This window comes from Stegostoma tigrinum, chromosome 23 (genome assembly GCF_030684315.1).
Source record: "Stegostoma tigrinum isolate sSteTig4 chromosome 23, sSteTig4.hap1, whole genome shotgun sequence".
NCBI classification, from domain to species: Eukaryota; Metazoa; Chordata; class Chondrichthyes; order Orectolobiformes; family Stegostomatidae; genus Stegostoma; species Stegostoma tigrinum.
Window position 1 is genome coordinate 21054741 of NC_081376.1, and position 25461 is coordinate 21080201.

General features: G+C 40.7%; 1 protein-coding gene across 6 annotated transcripts in view; it reads right to left on the minus strand.

The window, feature by feature from the left end:
• Nucleotides 1-9929: 9929 nt before the first annotated feature.
• The window catches only part of LOC125462184 (rho GTPase-activating protein 17-like), a 122925-nt gene continuing 107393 nt past the window's right edge, over nucleotides 9930-25461 (minus strand). For 2 of the 6 annotated variants that reach the window (XM_048551866.2, XM_048551860.2), the window contains 3 exons: nucleotides 19721-19890; nucleotides 16962-17609; nucleotides 9930-10963 (listed from right to left, as the gene is read on the minus strand). In XM_048551866.2, coding sequence (XP_048407823.1) covers nucleotides 10833-10963; nucleotides 16962-17609; nucleotides 19721-19890 — 949 coding nt within the window. In that variant the 3' untranslated portion in view covers nucleotides 9930-10832. Of the gene's footprint in view, nucleotides 10964-11578; nucleotides 13085-15138; nucleotides 15164-16961; nucleotides 17610-19720; nucleotides 19891-25461 lie in introns of all 6 variants that reach the window. The other 4 variants (XM_048551861.2, XR_009447133.1, XM_048551862.2 and 1 more) reach the window with 4 other exon arrangements.

Consider the following 25461-nt stretch of genomic DNA (forward strand, 5'->3'; position numbering starts at 1 on the left):
ACCTGCAAGCAGCCACATCTCAGGTTCCACCAGGACTTGGGGCCAGTGGGTCTATAACTTACGTAACCATAGCCTCACCAGAGTATGGGGCTGCTGTCTCAATTGAGAGAGAGAGAGAGAGAGATAGAGAGAGAGAGAGAGAGAGAGAGAGATGATACTGCTGCTACTGGTGCTTTAACCTGTAAAGGAAGTGGTCATTCAGCTGATAGTGATAGCACATTTCACTCATACAGAAGAACATCACAGGACCAAACCACACTGTACCTGAAGAAATCCGACATCTGATTATCAAGGAGAACACCATCAAGGAACTGTGTGGCAGTTCAGAGCTGATGACTCCTCAGACATTCCTCGAATGCTATGAGAAATCAACATATGTCATCCTAGAGTCAGGTAGGGTATCATCTGAATGCTCCCTAATGTGGAAGTAGGGACATTTCTTTTATTATTGGGAACCCTCACTGAAGAGCAAGAAAGACCCCTGGTTCATGATTTTAACATTCCTGAAAAGATCAGGAGGTAAAGAATTTAACATTTTGGACCTTTGGAGATAAACCGAGAAAGAAAGATTACCAAAAGCCTTGATTTTAATTGGGTGAAGGTGCAGGGGGTAATAAATATTTAGAATAGTGCATTTGGAATTTGGGAGGAAAATAGATTATTATTTGGACCGGAAAATCACCGATCAATGAAATAAAAAGATAAATTTAGTACAGAGAGAAACAGATGCTAGAATCTGCAAGAGGATTTTCATGTAGATAAAGGGGATAACAAAATAGAGTTCTTTACAATGTGTCCTTACCTTCTTTCTAATGCTATATATAAATAAGCCAAAACAAGTAAAACATCATTGTTAGATCAAATAATGAGTAATGAACCAGCACAGGAAATAAAAGGGAACATTTAGGCATTAGTAATCACAATATAACATGTTTCAAGGTATGACAAGAAAACTGGCTAATAGATCCGAGACAAGCTGATTTTGTGGGATGAGAATAGAGTCCGAGAGGGAAAGTGGACAATATTATTTGCAAACAATGAATCTCAATGGGAAATATTTAGCATGGCTTTTGAGAGAGTAGATTGTCGATTGGACTATTAGCAAAGAGACAGTATAATACCATAAGTGATGACAGAGAGCAGAAAAACAAAAGAATTTTTCTGGTTTGATATTTACCAGAGATATTGAGCATGTGGACATGACAGTGATAGGAAACGTGCATTTAAAATTTTAAAACTATGTTTAATAAGCCAATCATATTCAAAGAGGTTTGATCCCCACCTTCCCCAAATATATTGCATCCAGCAACATCCTCTACCAGTATATAGTACTGGGCATGTTTGAGATAATTTTCTGTCGCAAATCTTCAATTGTCTTTGTTTTGTCTTGGGCTGACTTGCTGAATAAGGTCAGAGGATATTCCATCATAGATTTTCTGCAGATGAGGTTCTGATCTGAGATAACATGAAGGTTTATCACATGACAGCAATAAGTACAACTGTATCACATGATATGAGTACAACTGCATTTGGTCAGACACAACCACCAGCAACGCAGGGAGCTGGTACAGGTGCAACGATTTCCTGCAAAGGTTGGTCCAGAACTCCTTTACTCTAAAACTGAGACATCAGTAGAATAGGCAGAGCAGATATAGCATGGACATTAAACTCTTCAGAATCATTATCTTATAGAATATTAAAACTGCAGGTTTTCACAAGACCTCAAGGAAAAGCATATGTATTGCTTTATTTACATTTGCAACAATTTTTCATGTAGTGCTAATAAGATGGAAACTGTACGAGCACATAGTCAAATGCTGAACTTCATCTGAATGTACACTTCACCTCCAAGATCTCTGCAGAAGGGCAGAGGAGAGGTTCACTGTGGCTATCTTATAGTCCCTCCTGGTGACATGCACAACAAAGAACAATTTGACTTAGTGATTTGGATACTTGTCATCAGATCATTTAAGTCACTTCATTGTAAACGTTTAATTTTCTGAAAAGTGGCATTAGGAAATATGACGGTCTCAAGCATAATCGTTTAAAGGTGAGATGAGAGAATACACTTCCATATACGATACCTTTGAAAGGTATGAAGTAATTACTGCATGAAATTTTTAAAATTATAGAGGAGAAGGTTATTTTGCTTATCCAAAACAGCTATCAATATACCATTATATTTAATAACTCCCTTACACATATGGTCATATCAATAGAGTAGCACAAGAGTAGACAAATATCTGTCTGTGAACCTTGATTAGAGGCAGCCAAAATCCTCTTCCTCACATTTACTGAGGTATGTTTGCCAATGCTTTATTCAGAAATCTCCAGATATACAATGCACAGCAGTGAAGATAATAAAATGTGAGGCTGGATGAACACAGCGGGCCAAGCAGCATCTCAGGAGCACAAAAGCTGACGTTTCGGGCCTAGACCCTTCATCAGAGAGGGGGATGGGGAGAGGGAACTGGAATAAATAGGGAGAGAGGGGGAGGCGGACCGAAGATGGAGAGTAAAGAAGATAGGTGGAGAGAGTATAGGTGGGGAGGTAGGGAGGGGATAGGTCAGTCCAGGGAAGACGGACAGGTCAAGGAGGTGGGATGAGGTTAGTAGGTAGATGGGGGTGCGGCTTGGGGTGGGAGGAAGGGATGGGTGAGAGGAAGAACCGGTTAGGGAGGCAGAGACATGTTGGACTGGTTTTGGGATGCAGTGGGTGGGGGGAAGAGCTGGGCTGGTGGTGTGGTGCAGTGGGGGGAGGGGACGAACTGGGCTGGTTTAGGGATGCAGTAGTGGAAGGGGAGATTTTGAAACTGGTGAAGTCCACATTGATACCATTAGGCTGCAGGGTTCCCAGGCGGAATATGAGTTGCTGTTCCTGCAACCTTCGGGTGGCATCATTGTGGCAGTGCAGGAGGCCCATGATGGACATGTCATCTAGAGAATGGGAGGGGGAGTGGAAATGGTTTGCGACTGGGAGGTGCAGTTGTTTGTTGCGAACTGAGCGGAGGTGTTCTGCAAAGCGGTCCCCAAGCCTCCGCTTAGTTTCCCCAATGTAGAGGGAGCCGCACCGGGTACAGTGGATGCAGTATACCACATTGGCAGATGTGCAGGTGAACCTCTGCTTAATGTGGAATGTCATCTTGGGGCCTGGGATAGGGGTGAGGGAGGAGGTGTGGGGGCACAGCAGTGAACTTGCTTTAAAGGTACACTTGCACCCTCCTGTAGTACCATCAATACATTTCCTCTTGAATCAAGATTAGAAAGACCACGGACACCAGTGAATATACTTTTCACATACTTGTGATCCAGTACATACTACCACATTATACCAAACAAAGACACATGTTTAAAAGGAAAGCAAAAAAAGAGAAATATTTAGCTGTGGAAAATACATGAAAGGATTTCCACCCAAACTTTCAATGGGTTGTTTTTCTTGGAATATTGAAATGTCATATCACTGTACTGCCATCAACTGGTGGATCACATAAATGACTAGCTGGTTGTATTCTATTCATTCAGTTTTAGTTATTAGGCACTAGGCATTCTGCTTTGTTCATGATTTGTCAGTAACGCTTTAATTAACCGTAACAGATTGGAATGACAGTATCAGCTTCATCAATTGATTCTTTCTTTTTCATTTTGCAGAACTCATTTGGCCAACACCTCTTCATCTCTTTCTTGGGACTTAACAGATTCCTCTTGGATCTCTACATCCAAGATCAAGCAAACAACTTCCTGCCAGTATCATTACACTCATATTTAAATATTCAAAGTGAATTACTGCTATTTTTATTTTTATGTTTACCTCTTGGTTCTCAAATTTAAAAAAAAGTTGTGAACTTTAGAATCTCCGAATTAATCTATTGAGCCTTCCTTGTGTGGAATCATGAAAGGAAGGGGCCAATTTCACTTTCTCCTTGATATTGTAGTTCAGTACATGTACAGTACATGAGATGAAAAGAAAATTAATTATCAGCCAGTACTATATGTGAATTGTTTCTAATGAAGGATCTTAGTCATAGGATTTTTTTGTGGAAAAGAAAGCCCTTGCATGTCTAAACTACATCTGATTATTGTAATCCCAATTTTCTATTTGTAACGATCCCAACTGATGATACCACTGGGCAAGTCAGATCACAGAATGAAATCTGACTTGATAGAACATATGATGTCTTTTTATTTATATTTAGTTTGACAGTCTTTCACTGAAACTAAAACGCAAGGCTGCAGATTTGTTTTAACAATAGGCATTTAATGCACAAGAGATATCTTTTTAAAAAGCCATCCAAATATAGCATGATTTAAAAGTATTCAAAAACAACAAAAACAAACCATCCAACGCGATCAGTCGATGGTTAATAAAAATTCAGAGAAACTTTCGTTCCTTATCAAATCTGCAGGTTTGTTTTAACCTCTTCTCAGTTCTAGTCTGCTTGGTTGTGAGACTTTGATCTTTTGACTACTTACTCACTAAGAACATAGACTTTCTCAGTCCTTTAGAAATTTGCGGAGTTCCAAACAAACACTCCTGTTTTTGAAGTTTTCATGTAATAAACCCTTACATTGAGGTACCTACTCTGAAAAGATTTCTTCCAGTTGGGTCCCCTTCAAAACAAATCAACACTTCTTTTCATCTCTGGCTTTTTCTTTAAGCTAGAAACATTATTTGATCATTGTAAACTCAATAGCAAGCTAATATACCTGAGTGTCAACTCTCAGATCATTAAATCTCAGTCACTTGAAGGAAAATCAATGGGCAAATGGAAGCATCATAAAGTGAGATTCTACAGGCGCAGTGTAGACATGTAGCTATCCTACAATCGATGAGGATAGTGCAGTGGATTTTGTCTGCATGGATTTTAGCAAAGCGTTTGACAAGGTCCCACATGGCAGGCTGGTCAGAAAAAATGAAGTCCATGGGACACAAGGGAGTGTTTAATGAGTTGTACCTAAAAGTGGCTCTGAGACAGAAAACAAAGTGTAATGGTGAATGGACATTTTGCAAATAAGAAGCTGTTTCCAGTGGTGTTCTAATGGACTCACTGTTGTAGTCTTTGTTATTTGTGGTATATAGCAACGGTGGATGTCTGAATTTTGCTGTCCGGTTTGCTGGTTGAGGTGGAAACCCTCAACTCATTTGACAAGAAACTTGGATCTGAACTTGAAGCGCTGTAACCAGAAATGCTACAGACCAAGTTTTGGTAAGGGTTAGAATGGGCAGCTAGTTTATCCAGCTGAATGGCCTTATTCTGTACTGTAAACTTTCTATGGCCTGGGACACTTCGCTGCATCTATACCTTGTGATTAAAATGAATGGGCTCCAACAACCACAATCATCTTGCTGTGTGTTGGGTAGGACTGCAATCAGTGGAGAGGTTTCCCTGGTTCTTAATTTTGTTAGGCCTCATTGGTACCACACCCTGTCAAGAGCTGTTGTCAAAAGTAGTGCCTTTTACCTCAGCCCTGAAATTCAGCATTTTGTCCATGTTTGGACTCAGGCTTTAGTGATGTTAAGTGGCCCCAAACAATTGTCACAGTAAATGCCATATTCTACCCAATTTTATGCAAAAAACATTTTTTTTCCAACTCTCCCGTAGTTATCTTGTGGTCATCTTATGCCAGTGTCCTCTTGTTAATACCTTGAGTTTGCCTATTTTCAAGAGCTCAGCTATTCACTTAATAAACTAGAGGGTTTCCTTGAGATGGAACGAGACTTGTTTTACCTTCTTGTTAAGGTTTCAACTAATTGTCAAGACAAAAACAGAAATTGCTGGAAAAGTTCAGCAAGTCTGACAACATCTGTGGGGAGAAATCAGAATTAACATTTCAGGTTGAGTGACCCTTCCTCAGAACTGATGGTAGCTAGGCAAATGTCAGTTTATATGCAGAAGATAGGGTGGAGGGATGGGGTAAGGACTAAATGATAGATAGAGCCCAAAGAGAAAGAAGAGCAGTTGGACAGACAAAAGAATGAATAACAATCTGGCTAGGAGGGTGAATACCTGTTAATGGGGACCGTTAGTGGCTGACAATGGGTGATGTGTGGTAGTAAGGCTATGCGATAACAAGGTACCATAGTGTGGAGCTGGATGAACACAGCAGGCCAAGCAGCATCTCAGGAGCACAAAAGCTGACGTTTCGGGCCTAGACCCTTCATCAATTTCGCTGGAACACTGCAGCAAGCACAGAGACAAAAATGTTGTCTAAGGAACAGGGTGTTGTGTTGAAGTAGCAGGCAACTGGAAATTCAGGGGTAAGGAAATACCAGGCCTTGTTATCACATAACTCTGCTATTACACAGCACCCATTGTTAGCCACTAACAGTCCCAATTAACACCAAATTACCTTTCTAGCCAGATTGTTATCCACTCTATCCAACTGCTCTTCTCTCTCTTTAGACTCAGTTCCCACCTATCATTTAATCCTTACCCCCTCCTCTCACCCTAATTTCTGCATATAAACCAACACTTTCCTAGCTACCATCAACTCTGAGGAAGGGTCACTCAACCCAAAATAGTACTGATGCTACCAGACCTGCTGAACATTTTCAGCAATTTCTGTTTTTATCTCTGATTAACAACATCCACAGTTCTGTCAGTTTTTATTTTGCAATTAATGGTGCTACCTAGTGTAATTAGAAAGAAGAGTTTCTTCTGAACACACGAGGGCAACATTACCCAATATTTTGCCTGGCATGTGCAATTTGATGTGGCTAAAAGCATGGTGGGGGGCCCACACAAGGAACCTGCCTTGTAAAGATATCACTTTTCAATGCCTTAGGCACAGTGTTGTCAATGTCAACAGACAATTTCAGCACAAAAGTATTTTTTATGCAGTCTGTTTGGGCAAGTTTATGGCACACCTCTGTGGGAGGCAGTCTCGAACTCAGACTGCCTGGCTCAAAGGGAGGGAAGGAACACCGCACTATGAGGGCCTCCCAATTTCAGTGGAATGCTGTTCGTCTGAAGACTGAAGGAAGCAAATTAGACTTCACTAATTGTACCTGCAGTGTAATGTAAACACACACAGGGTTTCTTGGCTGTTTTTAGTTACATCACAGCTCCCCTCAGTGAAAGACTGTAATTCAAACAGTCAGACTGCAGACAGCACTACATTGAGATTCTTTGCAAAATTAGGTACCGAACTCGACAAATTACAGTCATTGTTTGTACTGCTCCATCCTCACAATGACCTCTCTCTGTTCCTGGATTCTTGCTTTGGTCGACAGTCACCTGAATCCACTGCAACACATTCACTGACATTCCTTGATAACAAGGTATATAGCTGGATGAACACAACAGGCCAAGCAGCATCAGAGGAGCAGGAAGGCTGACATTTCGGGCCTAGGCCCTTCTTCAGAAATGGGGGAGGGTAAGGAGGTTCTGAAATAAATAGGGAGAGAGGGGAAGGCAGATAGAAAATAGATAGAGAAGATAGGTGACGGACAGGTCAAAGAAGTGGGGATGGAGCCAGTAAAGGTGAGTGTAGGTGGGGAGGAGATAGGTCAGTCCAGGGAGGACGGGCAGGTCAAGGGGGCGGGATGAGGTTAGTAGGTAGGAAATAGGGTGCTGCTTGAGGGGGAGGAGGGGATAGGTGAGAGGAAGAGCAGGGATGGTTTTAGATGCAGTGGGGGGAAGGGGAGATTTTGAAACTTGTGAGGTCCACATTGATACCATTGGGCTGCAGGGTTCCCAAGTGGAATGAGTTGCTGTTGCTGCAACCTTTAGGTAACATCATTGCGGCACTGCAGGAGGCCCATGATGGACATGTCATGTGCGGAATGGGAGGGGGAGTGGAAATGGTTCGCAACTGGGAGGTGCAGTTGTTTATTGCGAACCAAGCGTAGGTGTTCTGCAAAGCAGTCCCCAAGCCTCCGTTTGGTTTCCCCAACATAGAGGAGGCCACAACGGTAACAGTGGATGCAGTATACCACATTAGCAGATGGGCAGGTGAACATCTACTTGATGTGGAAAGTCTTTCTGGGGCCTGGGATGGGACAAGGGAGGAGGTGCGGGGGAAGGTGTAGCACTTCCTTCTGTTGCGGGGGGGGGGGTGTCCGGTGTGGTGGGGCTGGAGGGGTGTGTGGAACAGACAAGGGAGTCACAGAGAGAGTGGCCCCTCCGGAAAGCAGGTAAGGGTAATTTTCATGCTGCAACTGTACAACATGCTAGTGCAGCCTCATTTGGAATATTGCGTGCAGTTCTGGTCGCCCCATTACAGGAAGGATGTGGAAGCATTGGAAAAGGTGGAGAGGAGATTTACCAGGATGTTGCTGGTCTGGAGCGCAGGCACTGTGAAGCAAGGCTGAAGGACTTGGGTCTGTTCTCATTGGAGAGAAGGAGGTGAAGAGGGGATTTAATAGAGACGTACAAGATGATTAGAGGATTAGATAGAGTGGACAGTGAGAGTCTTTTTCTGAGGATGATGACTTCAGCTTATACAAGGGGGCATAGCTACAAATTGAGCGGTGATAGATTTAAGACAGATAGTGGTAAGGGTGTGGAACACCCTTCCTGCCAATATAGTTAACTCAGCCACATTAGGGGCATTTAGACAGTCCTTGGATAAGCATATGGATGATGACAGGATAGTGTAGGGGGAGGGGCTTAGATTAGTTCACAGGTCGGTGCAATATCGAGGGCTGAAGGGCCTGTTCTGCGCTGTATTGTCCTATGTTCTAAGGGTGGGGAGAGAAAAATGTCTTTGGTGGTGGGGTCGGATTGCAGAATTGTCAGAGGATCATCCTCAAGCCCCACCCCTATCTCCTACCTACTAACCTCATCCTACCCCCTTGACCTGACCGTCCTCCCTGGACTCACCTATCTCCTCCCTACCTACGCTCACCTTTACTGGCTCCATCCCCGTCTCTTTGACCTGTCTCCTCTCCACCTATCTTCTCCTCTCACCCTATTTATTTCAAAAGCCCCTTCCCCTCCCCCATTTCTGAAGAAGGGTCTAGGACGAAACATCAGCTTTCCTGCTCATCTGATGCTGCTTGGCCTGCCGTGTTCATTCAGCTCTACACCGTGTTATCTCAGATTCTCCAGCATCTGCAGTTCCTACTCTCTCTAGTTCCAAGTCAATGTTGTTTGACCAGAGAGGACTTTGCAGAGTTATAATGGGAACTGCAGATGCTGGAGAATCCAAGATAACTAAGTGTGGAGCTGGATGAACACAGCAGGCCAAGCAGAAGGGTCTAGGCCTGAAACGCCAGCTTCTGTGCTCCTAAGATGCTGCTTGGCCTGCTGTGTTCATCCAGCTCCACACTTTGTTATCTAGGACTTTGCAGATAGTTGTGTTTCCATGCATCTGGTCCTTCAGGGAATGGTATTGGATTTGGAAAGTGAATTAATGAATGCTCTCCATCTTCTCCCTGCTATGGCTTATGGGAAGCTTTGACTTCCACATGAACGTTATGCATCATTCCTACTTCTCTTCAAAGTCGGCTTGTGCAACAGGAGCACTGTTCTCATATTATGGAATTCTTTTCTAATACTATACGTACAGCTGTCTGTCTGAAAGGTGACTTTTTTCCCCCAGCTAAGCTTTCCTTTTCTCTTTAGTCTGTCAACACTAGTGCAGTCGCTGCACTTCCAACCTCCTCTGTTCTGTCCCTCAACTCAAAAGAATAATTTTGTACACATTCCTTCTCACTGCATTCTTAATAAACTGATGTTTAGATTACTTCTTTTATCTTCCACTCATAAGACTCTTTTTCTCAGAAGCTTAAAACTATGGACCTCCATATCTTCAATAATGTTAAGCATCATCCAGGCTCAATTTTGCATGAACTAGCAGCTACTTCCCAACTTATCTTGCATCTCCTTGTGATCTTTCGATTGTTTTTTGGTGTCCACAGCTTTGCGATTTCATCCTTTATCTCCATTTGTCATTTTCTTTAAAAAAAAAGCACCATCAACACAGAGTCCATGCCCACAAGCAACCAGCTTAGTGGTGTATTTTATTTCCTTAATACAGGTATGGAATTTGTACACTTTCTCCAGAATGCATTTTTGTTTATAATTCATAACAGATTTTCAGACTAATGAAAACAGTGTCATTTATTCAGATTTAATCAGTTATAAAACTGCCTTGTATGCAAAACAAGACCTAAGGCAAGAAGTGCACTTTATGTTAAACAGAAGAACATAGCAAAGTGAATACCAACCAAGTAGAATTGGTTTAGCATTAATCTTACAAGCAAAATGCATTAGGATAAATACAAATGTACAGATTGAGCAGACTGTCTCAGTCCAGTACCTTTTTCTTGTATGTGTTTATTTCAACACAGAAATAATTAACTTGTACAAAACCTGGATACTGCTCAGAGTACAATATTTAAAAGAAAGGAAGAAAATAAGACCACAGTGAGTTTCCATCCAGAAACTTGGTGACAATTGAATAAGGCACTATAAACCCAAATGTAACCAAATGATTGGCTGTTAACCCACAGTCAAACTCCCAATGGGGAACTGTTTCTCATATAATCAGTTTCCTGCAATGAGTGAGTGTTTTTCAGAAGAATCTCCTGTCTGAGCTACAAACAAAGCATTGGATCAGTTTGGAGACCATAATAGTGGCATTGATGAATCCATGACAGTGGCATTGATTTGATCATGCTAGTGGCATTGATGGGACCATAACAGTGGCACTGGTGAAATCTTCAATCATATTCCATTCAACTTGAGTACATCTAGCAGAAAATAACCAAGAGAGTTTTATTTACTTTCTTGATTTTTTTTTGTAGCTGGCATATCCTTTTGACGGCAGCAGAATTAAGCTTCTAAGAGGATAGCTTAGCGGTGCAAATGGAGGAGTGTCAGGACCCTTCACAAAGCAGTGCTCTCTGAGTCATTGTCAATGTCTTGCTGCTCATGTTTTCCAAGTTCCGGGTTCCCTGCAGCAGGCATTAACTCCACAGGCTGTTTCAAGTCCTGCTCTTGCACAGTAGAATCAGAATCTAGCAGCAAACACAAAACATCAGTGATACCCCAAGAAACACAAGTGGCCAGGATACCATTCCAAGATGACTATCTCACCTCTGAAACCGCCACCATTACAACAGGGGTGATGGCTTTAAAAGGCACACATCAATAGTTAATTGGAGTAATGCACATTGTTGGAAACCTAACGTTTATTTTTTAAAAAAGGAAACATTCCTACAACTTCACTACATATCCAGTCTACATATCTTCTGGGGATGATGCATCACTGACCTGTACTTGTAGTATTTTCCATACTTAAACTTGTGGTAATTTAGCACCCTTCTACTCTAATTCTTGGCATTAATAGGATTTATAAAGTATTTCACAACATTATGTAGAAATAAAGCAACTGAATTGCTGTCATTTGCACATTAACCACTGAACAACCCAACTGAATATTTTCTACAGTGTATTTAGTTCAGGGTGTATGCAGGCATTTTTTGATGGCTGACAATCCTCTTTACCCATGCATTATTAGTACAAGTGCAGGCAAGCAGTGTGATGAATGGTTAGTACAAGACTGGGAAGCATGCATTAAATTGGCATTGGATTAGCAAGATTAATTGGCCAATCACTTGCCCACGTCTTACCATTAACTTTCCCCATTCTGCTCAAACAGTACTTTCCTGGTCAGACATCTGCATTTTTTAATGGAATAGTTTACAATTAGAAGCCATAGTCCTAAAAAGGCTTTTTCATTCTGGCAGACAACCACAGTGTCTGCATATTACACATACTGTGTGTGCAATATCTAACAGGTTTGTGCCAACTATAGTAGAGGAATGCCAACTCTGATACACACTAACAATGATCATTGTATCCATTACTGGTAAGGATCAACCTGTTCTTGGATGTAGTTTTTCTCATGTGACAGTCATTGAAGACTTGTAAGGGTCCGGCAGCCTACAGGTACAACCATCAGCTAAAATTTAAATTTTGCCACAGCAGGATGGCATGAAGAAATTCTCATTCTGCTACTTAAATTCAAATCTTCTGACATCGATTAATTAATCTGGTTTAATCTCAACAAATATTCTGTGAATGATGGATTTAAAATTATACAAACAATAAAGCCACCAGGATTGCCACACATCCAGGTACACTGAAAGCAATTGCTTTTCCTGCCTAGCACAAGCAGCACCTCATCTCACTAAACAAAAAGGCAGCATTAATAGGCAGAATATCAAAGTTTCACAGGGTAGGAAACATCACAGATGCAGATAACAATGCATGCAAACTCTTCTAGAATTATACTTTGTGAAAAGATACGTGTGCATTTATTCATAACATTTTATTTGCTACATGTATGCTTTCTCTGGTCAGAATATACTTGCTAGCAGCAAATTGCATCCAATAGTTTGATCCAAATACAGGAAAGTTGCAAATTACAATACTTCAAAAGAAGTTTTTTTTGAGAATTTTCAAGTATAAATTTTGACCTTAAAAAGGGAATGGTTTGTTTTATAATTAAAAACTAATATATTTTAAACATTCTAATTCACTATCTGCCCTCTATTAGTTTAATTTTCGATCATTTTAGTCTTATTTGTGCCTATCGACGCTGCCATTATTTATTCTATTGTGAAGTTCATTATATTTCATTAAATTTCTTTACTGATTTGTTCAGGTACCACATTTAAAGAAAAACTGGACATAGGAACAATGAGTATGAATTTGAAGATTGAACTTTCAGTAAATTGAGGCTTAGCAGTCAGCAATGTGAGAAGGTTTACTTGTATTGTGATCCTGATTGCCTAACTAAAATCACCTTGAGACATGCGTAACTAATCTGGAGCTAAGCACAAAGTGTGATCATGATATCTCAGCATTGTACAGGAGATGTTAATAAACAAATTCACTAAAACATTTAAGTTGAGTAGAAGTCACTGGGAATTTGATGGCCCAGAACACCTTCTAAGTTATTACTGGGTGTAACTGTAGTCTTTAAACATCCACAATTCTCTGAGATAGTAGGAACTGCAGATGCTGGAGAATCTGAGATAACAAAGCGTAGAGCTGGATGAACACAGCAGGCCAAGCAGCATCAGAGGAGCAGGAAAACTGATGTTTCAGGTCTAGACCCTTCTTCAGAAAACCTGAAGAGTTTGAAACAAAAGTTGAAGTTTTACAAACTAACTCATTGGATTTCTTTTAATTTGACACTACTTCCATTGTAAGCAAAGACTGTATTACCAAGCAGTGTGTATATCAGAGTCCAGGCACAAAAGCTATTTGGTTGCAATTGAAGCTACGGGTTACACAAAATTGGCAAGGTCACATGCCCAGAGGAAGCAGATTACACAATTCTTTGACATTGAAGAAAAGGAGGACCAAATAATATTAGAACATGCATGCTCTAATATCCTCATGCAAACTGCATACGTGGTGAATATTACAATAATTACAAACAGTTCTAAAACAGCACATATCCCTTTAGGTTCCTACACAAGTGGCACTGCTGCCCATCCAATCAAAAGACTGTTGCCCAGACTAGCATATACGTGGTTACAGCGGAATTACATTCTCTTGATTAGTTCAAGACAGGATAGGAGATTCAACATACAAATTCTAGAGAAAGAATCTGAGTTTTCAAATTCACTGAAATGTATCATTACAGCACACTATATTAAAAAGTTAGCTCCACTTCAAGAAGTATTCCATTAGTTGTAAAGCATTTTATCCTCTTACATTACTATGACCTTATGGGCCAACCAACACTACCCTGGACTGTCATCTTCATTCAATATCAGCTATCTTTCCCCAAATCCTTGAATAAGATCTGCTCCAAGTGCCATTCACACACCTACACTTTTGCTGAATTACATTGACTCAGAGTTCTTATATCTTCAAATTTAAAAGTTCTGATCTTTTTATTTCAAGGTCAAAGATCAACACTGTCTAAATCTCTGTAATGTTTTCCAGTTCACCAATACTTCCTTGAACCTTTCCCTGGCATCTTGCACGTCCCATTCACCGTCACTGGCTGTTGTCTCTTCCATCACCTAGGTCTCACTCCAACATCTCTCCTAAAACCCACAGCATCTTCATTTGCATGGCCTCTGTAAAACCAAAACATTTTTCCTCTCCTTAGCGCCCGTATTGTTTCAAACTCTGAAGCACTTCGGCACTTTTTTCTCCATAAAGGCACTATATAAATACAAAACTCTATTTTGTTTTAGTTCTTTAGCCCATATTGACACTACTGGTTTGCCCAAACAGCTAATCTTGATCTGTGGCATTTTAAGGATCGCATTCATCCAAATTCTTGCGCATTTATTCAAATTTTCAGTGGGGCCTGCAGGACATTGAAACTTGTATTGCCATGCGGTTAAGATGGATTATGCCTAAACTCGCCCCAGAGTGAAGTTGGGACTTATCCAGTCTGTCTGAATCACGCTATAACCTTGACTTGTCCAGGCTTATCAGTCGTGTTGAGCTTGGCATGGAGTAGATGAGCTTTTTTGGTGTCTGGGTTAAGGAGGAGGAGAAGGAGAAGGAAGGGAAGAGAAGAGAGATGGAAAATAACATCTCTGCGATTCTCTAATGACATGTCACTGTCCCACTCTTCATCACAAGACTTTTACATGACGTTGATATAGGGATCTCAGACCACATTTGATTTTATATTTGAATTGACTCCCATGACTTGACATTCAGTTCCACACAATCAAACACAACATTTCCAGTATTCTAGGTTACAATGTTGAAGACGATTTCTCTCTTGGAGGCTTGTATTTTGGGGGGGGCTGGTTGTACAATTTCACTTTTCGCTTTTGCCCCTCCTCATGGCCAGGTCACTTTACTTTTTCACAATTGCAATGTTACCCTCCACACAGTTATTGACAGAAAGGGTAGTGCTATAAATTAAGTTGGAACTAAACATAGCAATTCATGTTGAGAGTCACATAAACAAGTCTTTGATTACTGTCTCTTATGAAGTTATTCTAAAGGGAAGTGAGAGACGAGTACGAACATTGGAGGAACTTAACCTAAGAGTTGAGGTTTACTTTGCGCACAGATGCTGCAAACAAAAAAAGGAGGCACTAATTTTAGCATGAATCAAAAGCATGTCAGACAACTTTGACAAAGCACTGCCCAGCGAGCAACAGCAAGACTAGTTGCTAGTGCGAACGGTTTGAAATCTACCAACCTCGCTGCAGAGTGTCCTCCCAAACCTGTGAAGGCATTGGCACGTAAAAATATTAGTCACAAATTAATTCAGCGTATTAATATCAATCTTCATGAACCTTCATGAACAATTAAACATTTCCCATTATTAAAAATGAAATTTATATTCTAATTTTGATATTCGTAAGACCACAAGAAATAGCAGCAGAATTAGGTCACTGTGCCCTTTGAGTCTTCCACCACTTGATCATGGCTGATGCGTTTCTCAACTTCATTCTCCTTCCTTCTCCCCGAAACCTTTGATCCTCTTGCTAATCAAAAGCCAAACTAATCCGGTCTTCAACACATTCAATGACTTGGTCTCCACAGCCTTTTGCAGCAATGATTTCTGTAGATTCCACACCTTCTGGATGAAGAAATTCCTCATCTTCTCCTAACCTGTGCATGTCCCTCTGCAACTTCTACATCTCCTCAGCACTGCCTTCTCTCCACCTATTTTATATCTTCTGCAAACTTCACAGCAATACCCTCACAGTTCCTTCATCCAGATCATTAGTGTATAATGTGAATAGGTGTGGTCCCAACACTGATCCTTACAGATCTCCACTAGCCACTGGCTGCCATCCTGAAAAAGACCCCTTTATCCCCACTCTCTGGCTGACTGGCAGAAGGTAATTAGCTACTCATGTCAGTATCTTGTCCCTAATACCACGGGACAAATAGTGAATATGAGAGATATAAAAATAGACTCAAAAGCTGGGACTTTTTCCATTGGAGTGTAGAAGGAAGATGGGTGATCTTAATGAGGTTTATAAAATCATGAGGAGCATACATAAGATTAATGACAAGGGTAGTTTCCCTCAGAGTGGGCAAGTTTAAAACTAGAGGTAATATTTTAAGGCAACAGGAGAAAGATTAAAAAAAAAGACGAGTACAACTTTTTAAAAAAAAAAATCACAAAGTAGTTTGAACTGCAAGAAAAAGTGGTGGAGACAGGTAGTTATAGGATTTCAAAGACATTTGGATAAGTTCATTAATAGGAAAGGCTTGGAAGGATTTGGACCCAGCGCAGGTAAGTGAGACTACTTCAGTTTGGGAACACGTGGATTGGTTGGGCTGAAGGGTCTGTTTCCATGTTGTATGACTCTGACTCTACTGTGCAATCAGTAAACATGCCACTTCAGAGCTTATGAAAAGGAAGAACAGTGGGGCCTAAGACACTACCTTGAGGAACTGGGTTCTGGTGGTAGTGTCCCTACTTTTGATATAGGAGGCTTGGTTTCAAGTCCTACCAACGAGATGCGTGTATAATAACACATCTCAGCAGGTTGATTAGAAAATATCTACCCTGAGGAATCCCTGCAGTGACGTCCTGAAACTGAGGTGTCTAACTTCCAACAACTACAACCATGTTTCTTTATGCTAGGTAATACTGCAAAAAGTGGTGCTTCTCTCATATAAAACTCTGCTTTTCGGAAAGCATGTTAGGTACTAATACTTGCTTATTCATTGGCACCATTGAACTTTGATTGGTCATTCACTGTCCAGAGTAATTTTCATAGAAAACCTCTCCATCTTGCTACACATGCCTCTTTCTTAAAATATTTCCCTAAAACCCTTCATGCTCTAAGCGATGTCAACTGTGTCATTAAGGAAAATTTAAAAATCCATCTACAATCTTTGGTGCTAATTACCATAACATTTTCTCTTTAGCACATTAAGCTTTAATTAAAAGATTGGGGAATTTCTTGGAGATATACTGCAACTGCATTGAAATCCCAAATAAATTCCAATACATATAAAAGACAAATTGTAAATATCTGCTGGTTCTTTGAAAATACTCACCAGTAACCACTTTTGAAGCTGTAGTTGCCACATTCGGTAACGCTTGCTCTGCAGGACTGGAACAGTTTGCTGCAGGGGATGTTACAGGTGGTTGCGGAGGTGGTGGAACACTGGGTCGATTTCTTGGCTTTGGTACCGGCCGTGCCCTTGGCAAGGTGGCAAACTGTGGGGGAAGCGAATGCTGGGGCTGTAGGTCCTGATTTGCTGAGGAGACCTGGCCATGTGGGAAATGCTGATTTAGATGGAAGCTTGTATTGTGAGATCCTAATGGAGGGGTGCTGGGAGGAGTTGGTGTATCAGGTGGGCTACTGGAGGACTGATCTGTCACCTGCTCACAAGGTGCTTTACATGGATAAGGATTGATAGGCTGTGCTGGAGGTTGAGGTGGTGGGTGACTGGGGGCATGAATAACCATTTGATTACTAGAATGCCTGCGTGGCTGAATCGTAGGTTGAGAAACTGACTGTCCATGTGATTGAACAGGACTCCAGTTTCCAGGTTGACTCAGAGAAGGACTGGCAACTTGGTTAGGCTGCTTTGGTGAATGCACGGAAGCTTGGCTAGCAAGCTGGTTAGTTCCATGACCTGCAGGTTGCCCAGGAGGTGGATTTGTAGGTTTTGGAGGAGCGGGGGCAGGCTTTTTCGTTGCTTGAAAGGGAAGAGAAAAGACAATTAGTACCAACATTGAAGACACAGGATCACAAGCTAAGTGAAAACAATGCAGACAATCACCTGATTTTAACTCATCTACCCCAAAAAGTTCTGAATTACCAATATGGCATCCAATTGTTCCCTTAATAATTCTCAAGGTACCCACACCACTCCTACTGTCAATCCATTCCATTAGTTCATCATTATGTATGCAAGCAAATTGGTTTCAAGTCCTAAATTTACCATTCACTAATCTGAAACCCTATTTGCAATATTCTGCTTTTGCAATTTATTCTATATTAAATTCATGACTTATTTCAATCAATTCCCTTAACAGTCATAAACTGGTCTATTTGAACACTTCTCTGACGCTTTGAAGGTAAGGAAGCAAAGGGAAAGGAAGAACATTTGGAGTTTTTTTTCCTCACGGGGTAGTTAAAATCAAGGGGAGAGCATACAGTGGAGACCATTGAATCTTTTAAGATTACAGTGTAGGTAAGCAACTGAAACAAAGGAAATTAAATAAAAATGAAACGAGTTTAGGAAACCTGGATTGTTTTACTGTATTCAAGTAATATAGGATCTAGGATTTCTCAATCCTAGTAGAGTACAGCATAGAAGACTCTTCAGTTTGCTCAGTCTGTGCCAGCAATGCTGATAAACAATCCAGTGTCCGCTTTTTCTTTTCCTCATATTTCTGCAATTTTTACTCATGTATTCATCCAATGTTCTTTTGAAAGTTAACTATTGAATTTATATCCACCATTCTACTGGGATCTTCTGCCTAAATTCCAAACTTCTACCTGTTCTAGTATCCTTCAACTTGCTGAAACAAAGCAAAAATATCTAATTTGTTATAAATATTCTGAGTAATGGAGCACGTTTAGCCCTTTGGGCAGCTTTCCAAAGATCCGCAAATTTCATCTCATCTCAGTTGTAATGGATTAACCCTTTATCCATAAAACGTGTTCCCTTATTGAAGATTCCCCAGCCATCGGCAATAACATCCAAGTCTCTGCCCTTCAGAATCTTGTATGTTTCAATGAAATTTTTCTAAACTGCTGAGAATATGGATTCAGTATCTCATGATGGATATACCCTCTCATCTCGGGAACGAATCTAGTGAAACTTTGCTCTGCCAGTTCAAGACTAGTATATTTGTCCTTAAAAATAGCAAAAAAAGTGCGCATACTTCTCCACTGTACGAATCCCACACGATTGTAGTTTTACAATTTACAATATTTTACAATAATTACAGTTATTCTTGTACTCCAAGGCCCTAGCGATAAAGGCTGGCATGTCATTTACTTTTCGAATTGCTCATTAAACTTACATGTTAACTTTGTCTTCCATGTACACCCAAATTCCTATCAACAATAATGTTTAGGAACTGCACAATGTTTGAAAAATATTATTTTCTATTTGTACAACCAAAAAGTGATTAACCTCACACACTGTCACATTCTACTCTTCCACCTTGTTACCCACTTATTTAATCTGTATGTATCTGTTTGCAGCCACTGTGCCCTCTCATTGCTTACATTCTCGTTTAGCTTTCCATTGCCAGGTGCCTAGATACACTGTGCAAGTTGCTGCTTATTTTCTAAAAGCTTCTTCCTGCAAAGATCAAACTGAGTGGCCAGAGATTGCTAAATTTAACATTCTCTTTTTATATTCACTTTTCCAAAAGGTATAATATTTGCAATCTTCCAGTCCTATAGCACCACCTATTATACAGTCACTTGAACAAATTATTTTCAGGACTATTGAAACTGAGGAGTGAAACTGAACTGTCTGTATTACACTGTAGCATTACACGAACCTGATGGGCCAAACAATCTCCTTCTGTGCCATGATGACTCAATGACTATATTTCTCTCAGCAAATTATGAAGCATCCCGCCCAGAATAAGCAACATAACTTTAATTTTTGTCAATTTTTGTAGTGTCTTTTTTTTAAACATCTTATTTCTTAATGTTATGGCAAATATGCCTTTCTCAACAATCATGTTTTCAATTTAAATAACAAAAAGTACGTAATGATTTCAAATATATGACACGATTTTAGCAAATTGATCTGCATGCTAGTCACTTATAATGAGAACTCACCTCTTCTGACTACATGTGGACTAGGGCCAGTCGCATTCGACCCTGCAGCGATGTTGAGTTGAGGGGGCACCGTGCCAGTTGGTTGCGACAGGCTCGGGCCTGCACTCGCTGTGCTAGCATCAATTCTCACAGGTGGCGGAGTGCTAGCAGGCTCTTTGGACTTTGAAGGGCTGAAGGATACAAAGATTAATGACATGAAATCTAAACAGAATGCGAAATCTGTAAAATACAACATTTCAAAAAATGTTCAAAGCTGCAACTGTCTGATCCAGGCACTTGCTCAACTTCATTGCTCACTTTAAATGAATCAAATTGCTGAAATCCTCAATGCGACTGGATCCCACAACTCTTTGAGCTAAATAATGTCACCATTAAATATCAGTGAGGGTTTGAAGAGAGAACTGGGTTCACACAGGGATCAGTAATGGGTCAACTTTTGTTTGTCATTTATAGAAATGATTTCGACGAGAATTTGGAAGGCATGGTTAGTAAGTTTGCAGATGACACCAAAATTGGTTGTATAGTGGACACTGAAGGTTATCCAAGATTACGAAGAGATTTTGTTTAATTGGGTCAATAGGATGAGGAGTTGCAGACAGAGTTTAATTTGGATTTAAAACAAACAAGGGCAGGACTTCTACAATTAATCGTAGGGCCCTGGGTAGTGCTGTCGAACAGTAAGACCTATGGTTCAGGTAAACAAATTTTTGAAATTTGTCACATGTAGACAAGGTGGTTAAGAAAGCATTCAGCTCGCTTGCCTTTATTGCTGAAACCATTGAGTACAGGAGTTGGGATTCATGTTGAGGTTGTACAGGATGTTGGCGAAACCTCTTCTGGAGTAGTGTGTGCAGTTCTGGTTGTCCTGCTACAGGAAGGATATTATTAAATTGGAGAGGGTTCAGAAAAGATTTACCAGGATGTTGCTAGGAATGGAACGTTTACATTATAAAGATAGGCTGGGATGTTTTTCACTGGAACACAGAGGTTTATAAAATCATGAGGGGCTAGATAAGGTGAATGGCAAGTGTCTTTTTTCCCTAGGATGGGGGAGTTCAAAACTAGGGGACATATTTTTAAGGTGAGAGGAGAAATATTTAAAAAGGGACCTGAGGAGCAACTTTTTCATACAGAGAGTGGTCGTATGTGGAATGAACTGCCAGAGCAAGTGACAGATGCAGGTACAGTTACAGCATTTAGAAAGACATTTGGATATGTACAAGAATAGGAAAAGTCTGGAGGGAAATGGGCCAAATGCAGGCAAGTGAGACTAGTTTGGTGTGGGAACATGTTTGCCATGGATTGGTTGGACCAAAGGATCTGCTTCTGCGCTGTATGACTCAATAAATTAATTTCAAAAATAATGAGAAATGTAAGCTCCTCTGAGAATTGTCACATAAATCATGTGAAAGCTACAGTTCAGCATTACTGAACTGATGGCTGACAGACAAAAGCAATCTCCCAAAATCATCCTTTTTCTAACATCATGGTTACAATTCCCAGATTTTCCAACAGCCAGATAGTTGTTTATACAGCGTAGATGCGATTTGCACACCACGACACTGTGGAATAGTAATAACTTTATTGAGAGAATTGTTTGGAAAATCAAAAGGGCCTGTATCATGGAGATCCCTTACACTGCGAATGCTCCAAAGAGTACCAGTTAAATCTGAGAAGTCAGAGGGTTCTGCCTACAGTTTAAATGTAATGTTTAACAATGAAAAACCTGGTCCAACTCCCAGGTAACTATTAAACTGACCTGATAATTTACCACACACTCTGCCAACTGCTACCTCCTTTAGACCCTGGCCCAACACACATTTGTCTCTCCCCTCAGACAGGCAATCGCTCTCCACTGTGGTCAGTAATGAAAACCCTATCCCTCCAGGACCCAACACACTTTCTACCTGCAGCTGACACCACCACTATACTGGCCCAGCCCACAACCCCTCCTCTCTGGGACCCAATGTCAGCTACAGCATCCCCTCCAACCCTTGACACACACCTTCCCCGCCCCCACTCCAGCACCTTTTCTAACACCCCACCCCTAACAACTTCCCATCAGAAGCAACAGCTCACTAGCCCCCACCTACTCTAAAGCTAGTCCTTACCTGGCACCCTTCCCACCTTTGTGCACTGGCACCTTCCCCACCTGCCATAATCACCTTATACCTGGCGTATATACTTACCCTTTCATATGAGCTGTCAATGAGACTGCCTGTATTGCTGAACATTTAAACCACAGACTAAGACAATGACGGCTATAAACAAACAGGGGTGATGTGGTTTGCACTCCACCCCCAGGATGACCCGCACCATGACAGACCTGTTAGATTCAAATTATGCTTCACATTTCTAAAAGAACTGTGACTGTAATTTTCTGTCAGAAAAGTGCATCTGTTAATGTAGGAGCAGAACAATCCAACTCATTATATTTATCATAACTAACATACGAGACTCTGATAAGATGCACAAGAGGAATTCTTTGCCAACTGCAATGCGGGGGTGGGGGGGCGGATGTCATGTTATGAAGACACTGTGAATAAAAAGGACCACAACATCAGGGACACATAAAACACCTCGAAGACACAGAAGTCCTACTTAGACCAAACAGTTATAAAAATGAGGTAAAATACACAGTCTGTGACCTTTAAAATGAGTTGAAGAGAAAATTTAGTGAAGTTTACAGTACAGTCTTCTAGCCAAGCTCATCTGCTACACATTTCACATAGATCACAGAGGTCAAGCCAGGCATTTCTCATCCGATCTCCTTTCGGAATATATTAAGTATCTAACTTAAAATAAACTGTCTTTTGTCAGCTCTGTGATCGATCTCTGACTTCACTTTAATATTCCCAGCAATTAGATTTCTGCTTTGAAAGAAGACGCTCCCCTGTATGAATAACACATCTCTCCACTGTTTCCATGAGAGCCAGAAGACCCCAACCCCGCTGGTACTTGAACATATCTTCAACTTCCAAAGTAAACAAAACTGGTTTATCCTGCAATACTGGTAAAGTCAGTCTCTGAACATCAGGGTTAGAATGCCATGTCGTGGAAACTGGAGCAAGGCAGAACATGTTGATGCATAACTCTGAGAAGCAGCAAAGGAGACTACTGCCAATTCCAGCACACAAGTTTGGCTTGGTTAGGAATTTAAAAATGTCATTAAATCCTAACTGGGTAAACTCTCCTTAACCCTATCCATGCCATGGAAACTTTACTCAGCTGATAGAAAGAAATTGCAGATTCAATAACAGGCAGTTTAGCTAAGACATTCACCATTTCTGTATTTCTTTAAAGTGCTATCAGCCTCACATTCAAACATCCCTCAGCAGTTTAAAAATACTTAAATTATTCCTCTAGCTGTCAAAATCCTGGAACCAACAGCTCAAGAGAAATCTATTTTACTCAGTGCTACTTTGGGATCTTTAAACTGAAACACTGCTTCAACACATTTGCTCCTGCTCAAGTTTGAAATGGCGTGCAATCAAACATTTGTAAAGTCTGCTGAAATAAAAACTTGTGGAATATTCCTATTTAAATAATCCCCTTTAGCACACAGTCAATTAAAGTTACAAGGTGGTAAGGCTAGGAAAGGAGATAGGTCTGGCATCTGAATTGGTTGGGTCAATATCTTAAAGAAGTGGTCACAAAAATGCCATTTAGAGAATTACAGTTGTTTCATGACTTAAACAGCTCAACTGCAGAATAGTGAAATCAATGTAAGAAAGGAGACAATTCTACCCATGCTCAGTATGTTTAACCAGACCCATCAGTCACCTCTACATGTAGCATGTTTGATAATGCAATTTACTTCCTACTTCCAAGTGAGTGCTCAGATGTCAACACTGGTATTGCTTTCAACCTCCATTAAGCAAAGAAATGGGGTGACCAATTTTGAAAAATCAACACTAGGACAACATTGGAAAGCCTTGGGATAACAGTGGATCATTACAATTGACACACTGGGTGACAAATAACAGGAAACTGTAGGAGGAACTTTTGAAGGTAGATGGTCATGGGATGACATCCCCCTAGAATTTGTGCAGCCAGAGTAAGCAGTTTTCTTAGGGTTGCGTTCTCATTTACTTGGCAATAATTAAAGGCAGAAAAGAGTTTTTATTTACAGGAATTAAACGGACATACAGGAACAGTGATTTTCAATACTTTTTAAAACTGAAACAACTGCATTTACCTTCACTTCCTAATAAACTAATCTTCATTGGGAATCTTGTTTTTTTTAAGCAGTTGATTTAAAACCAATGAATAAAAACCAACTGTATACTGTGGTGTCAAAATCTCACCAGGGCCTGTGGCTCAGCTGAAACTATTGACAAATATAAACTGAAAATGTCTACCTTCTGGGGGAAAATGTCTTATCCAAAAAGAATTATTAAAACATCCTGGATATGGTCTCAATTTTCTTGTGAGATTTCTCCTTTTTATAAAAAGTGGAAGATTTTCATTGTAACAGAGTAATGCTGCAACTGAGTGTTTTGGCTCGCTCTCTGTCTCCACGCAGCTCTCATCCTTATGTTCATTTGACTGAACTAAATGACTGAATTCACAATAGAAATAAAAAAAACAGAAACCTTTGTTTTTTGTGGCTGCAGTTTAACAAAGAGGAAATGGATGGGTGGGCAGAGCTTCATCTTGCACTGCAGCAAGTGGTGGATTCACGTTCCAGTTAAAAAGGATTACCCAATAAAGAGATGGATGTTCTGTATGAAGTAATGATCTTCAGTGGAAAAAGATGAAGCCCTGCTCAATGGCACTTTCCATTTTGTTACATTATGGTCAGAGGAAAGAGGGGTTTTGTTGTCTCTCTCACTTGGTCAGTTATTTAGTGCAATGCAGTCACATGACAGCAAGAACTAGGGAAAGGGAGGGAGCTTACAGTGTACTTTGGATTATTCCTCTATCTAAACAGCCCCCAGTGATGTTGAACAATGTGTGATTATCGGCAAACATCTCCGATTCTAATTTAATGATGGAGGGAATGATTGATGCTGGATCCAAAGATGGTAGAGGCGAGGACACTAACTTGAGTAATTGGGGTCTCTTGTGGTGCAGAGGTAGTTGAAATAACTTCACAGAGATTGCTACTCCACCAAGTCACCCTTTATTTCCACATGGAGAGACCTTGACTCTGATCAAGCTCTCAGAATGACAGGATGTCTGACACTCCTGTTTTATCTTCAGCCAGGGCTCTCTGATTAGGGCTGTTAATCTAGTCCAATCTAGGGATTCATTCCACAAGACCAACCTGACTGACTTCATTACAACCACTACAGTAGTGACCCTATCTCTGAACCAAAAGGCCTCCCTGGGCCAGAGGTTTGTAGTAACACTTCTGAACATGGTGATTTGAGTAGGATGCTAACAAGTGTAAATGTTTGAAAGTGGGTTCGCTGTGTTGGGAACAATCCAAGCAAAACAGGACTTGGGGTGTGGGGGGCAGGTAATGAACACGGAGGAGGCTATACACATCTGAAACTATTAAATTCAATGTTGAGACTGAAGGTTAAGGTACCTAGGCAGAAGATAAGGTACTGTACTTCCAGCTTGCTTTGAGCCTTGCTGGAATACTGCAGCTGGCCTGAATCAGAAATGTTGGCATAGGAACACAGTGGCATGAAGTAGGCTGGCACAGAAGCTCAGGGTCGTTTTTACAGACAGACCATAGGTGTTTGGCAAAGTAGTCATCTGGTCTGCGTTTCATTTCCCCAAGAGGCCAC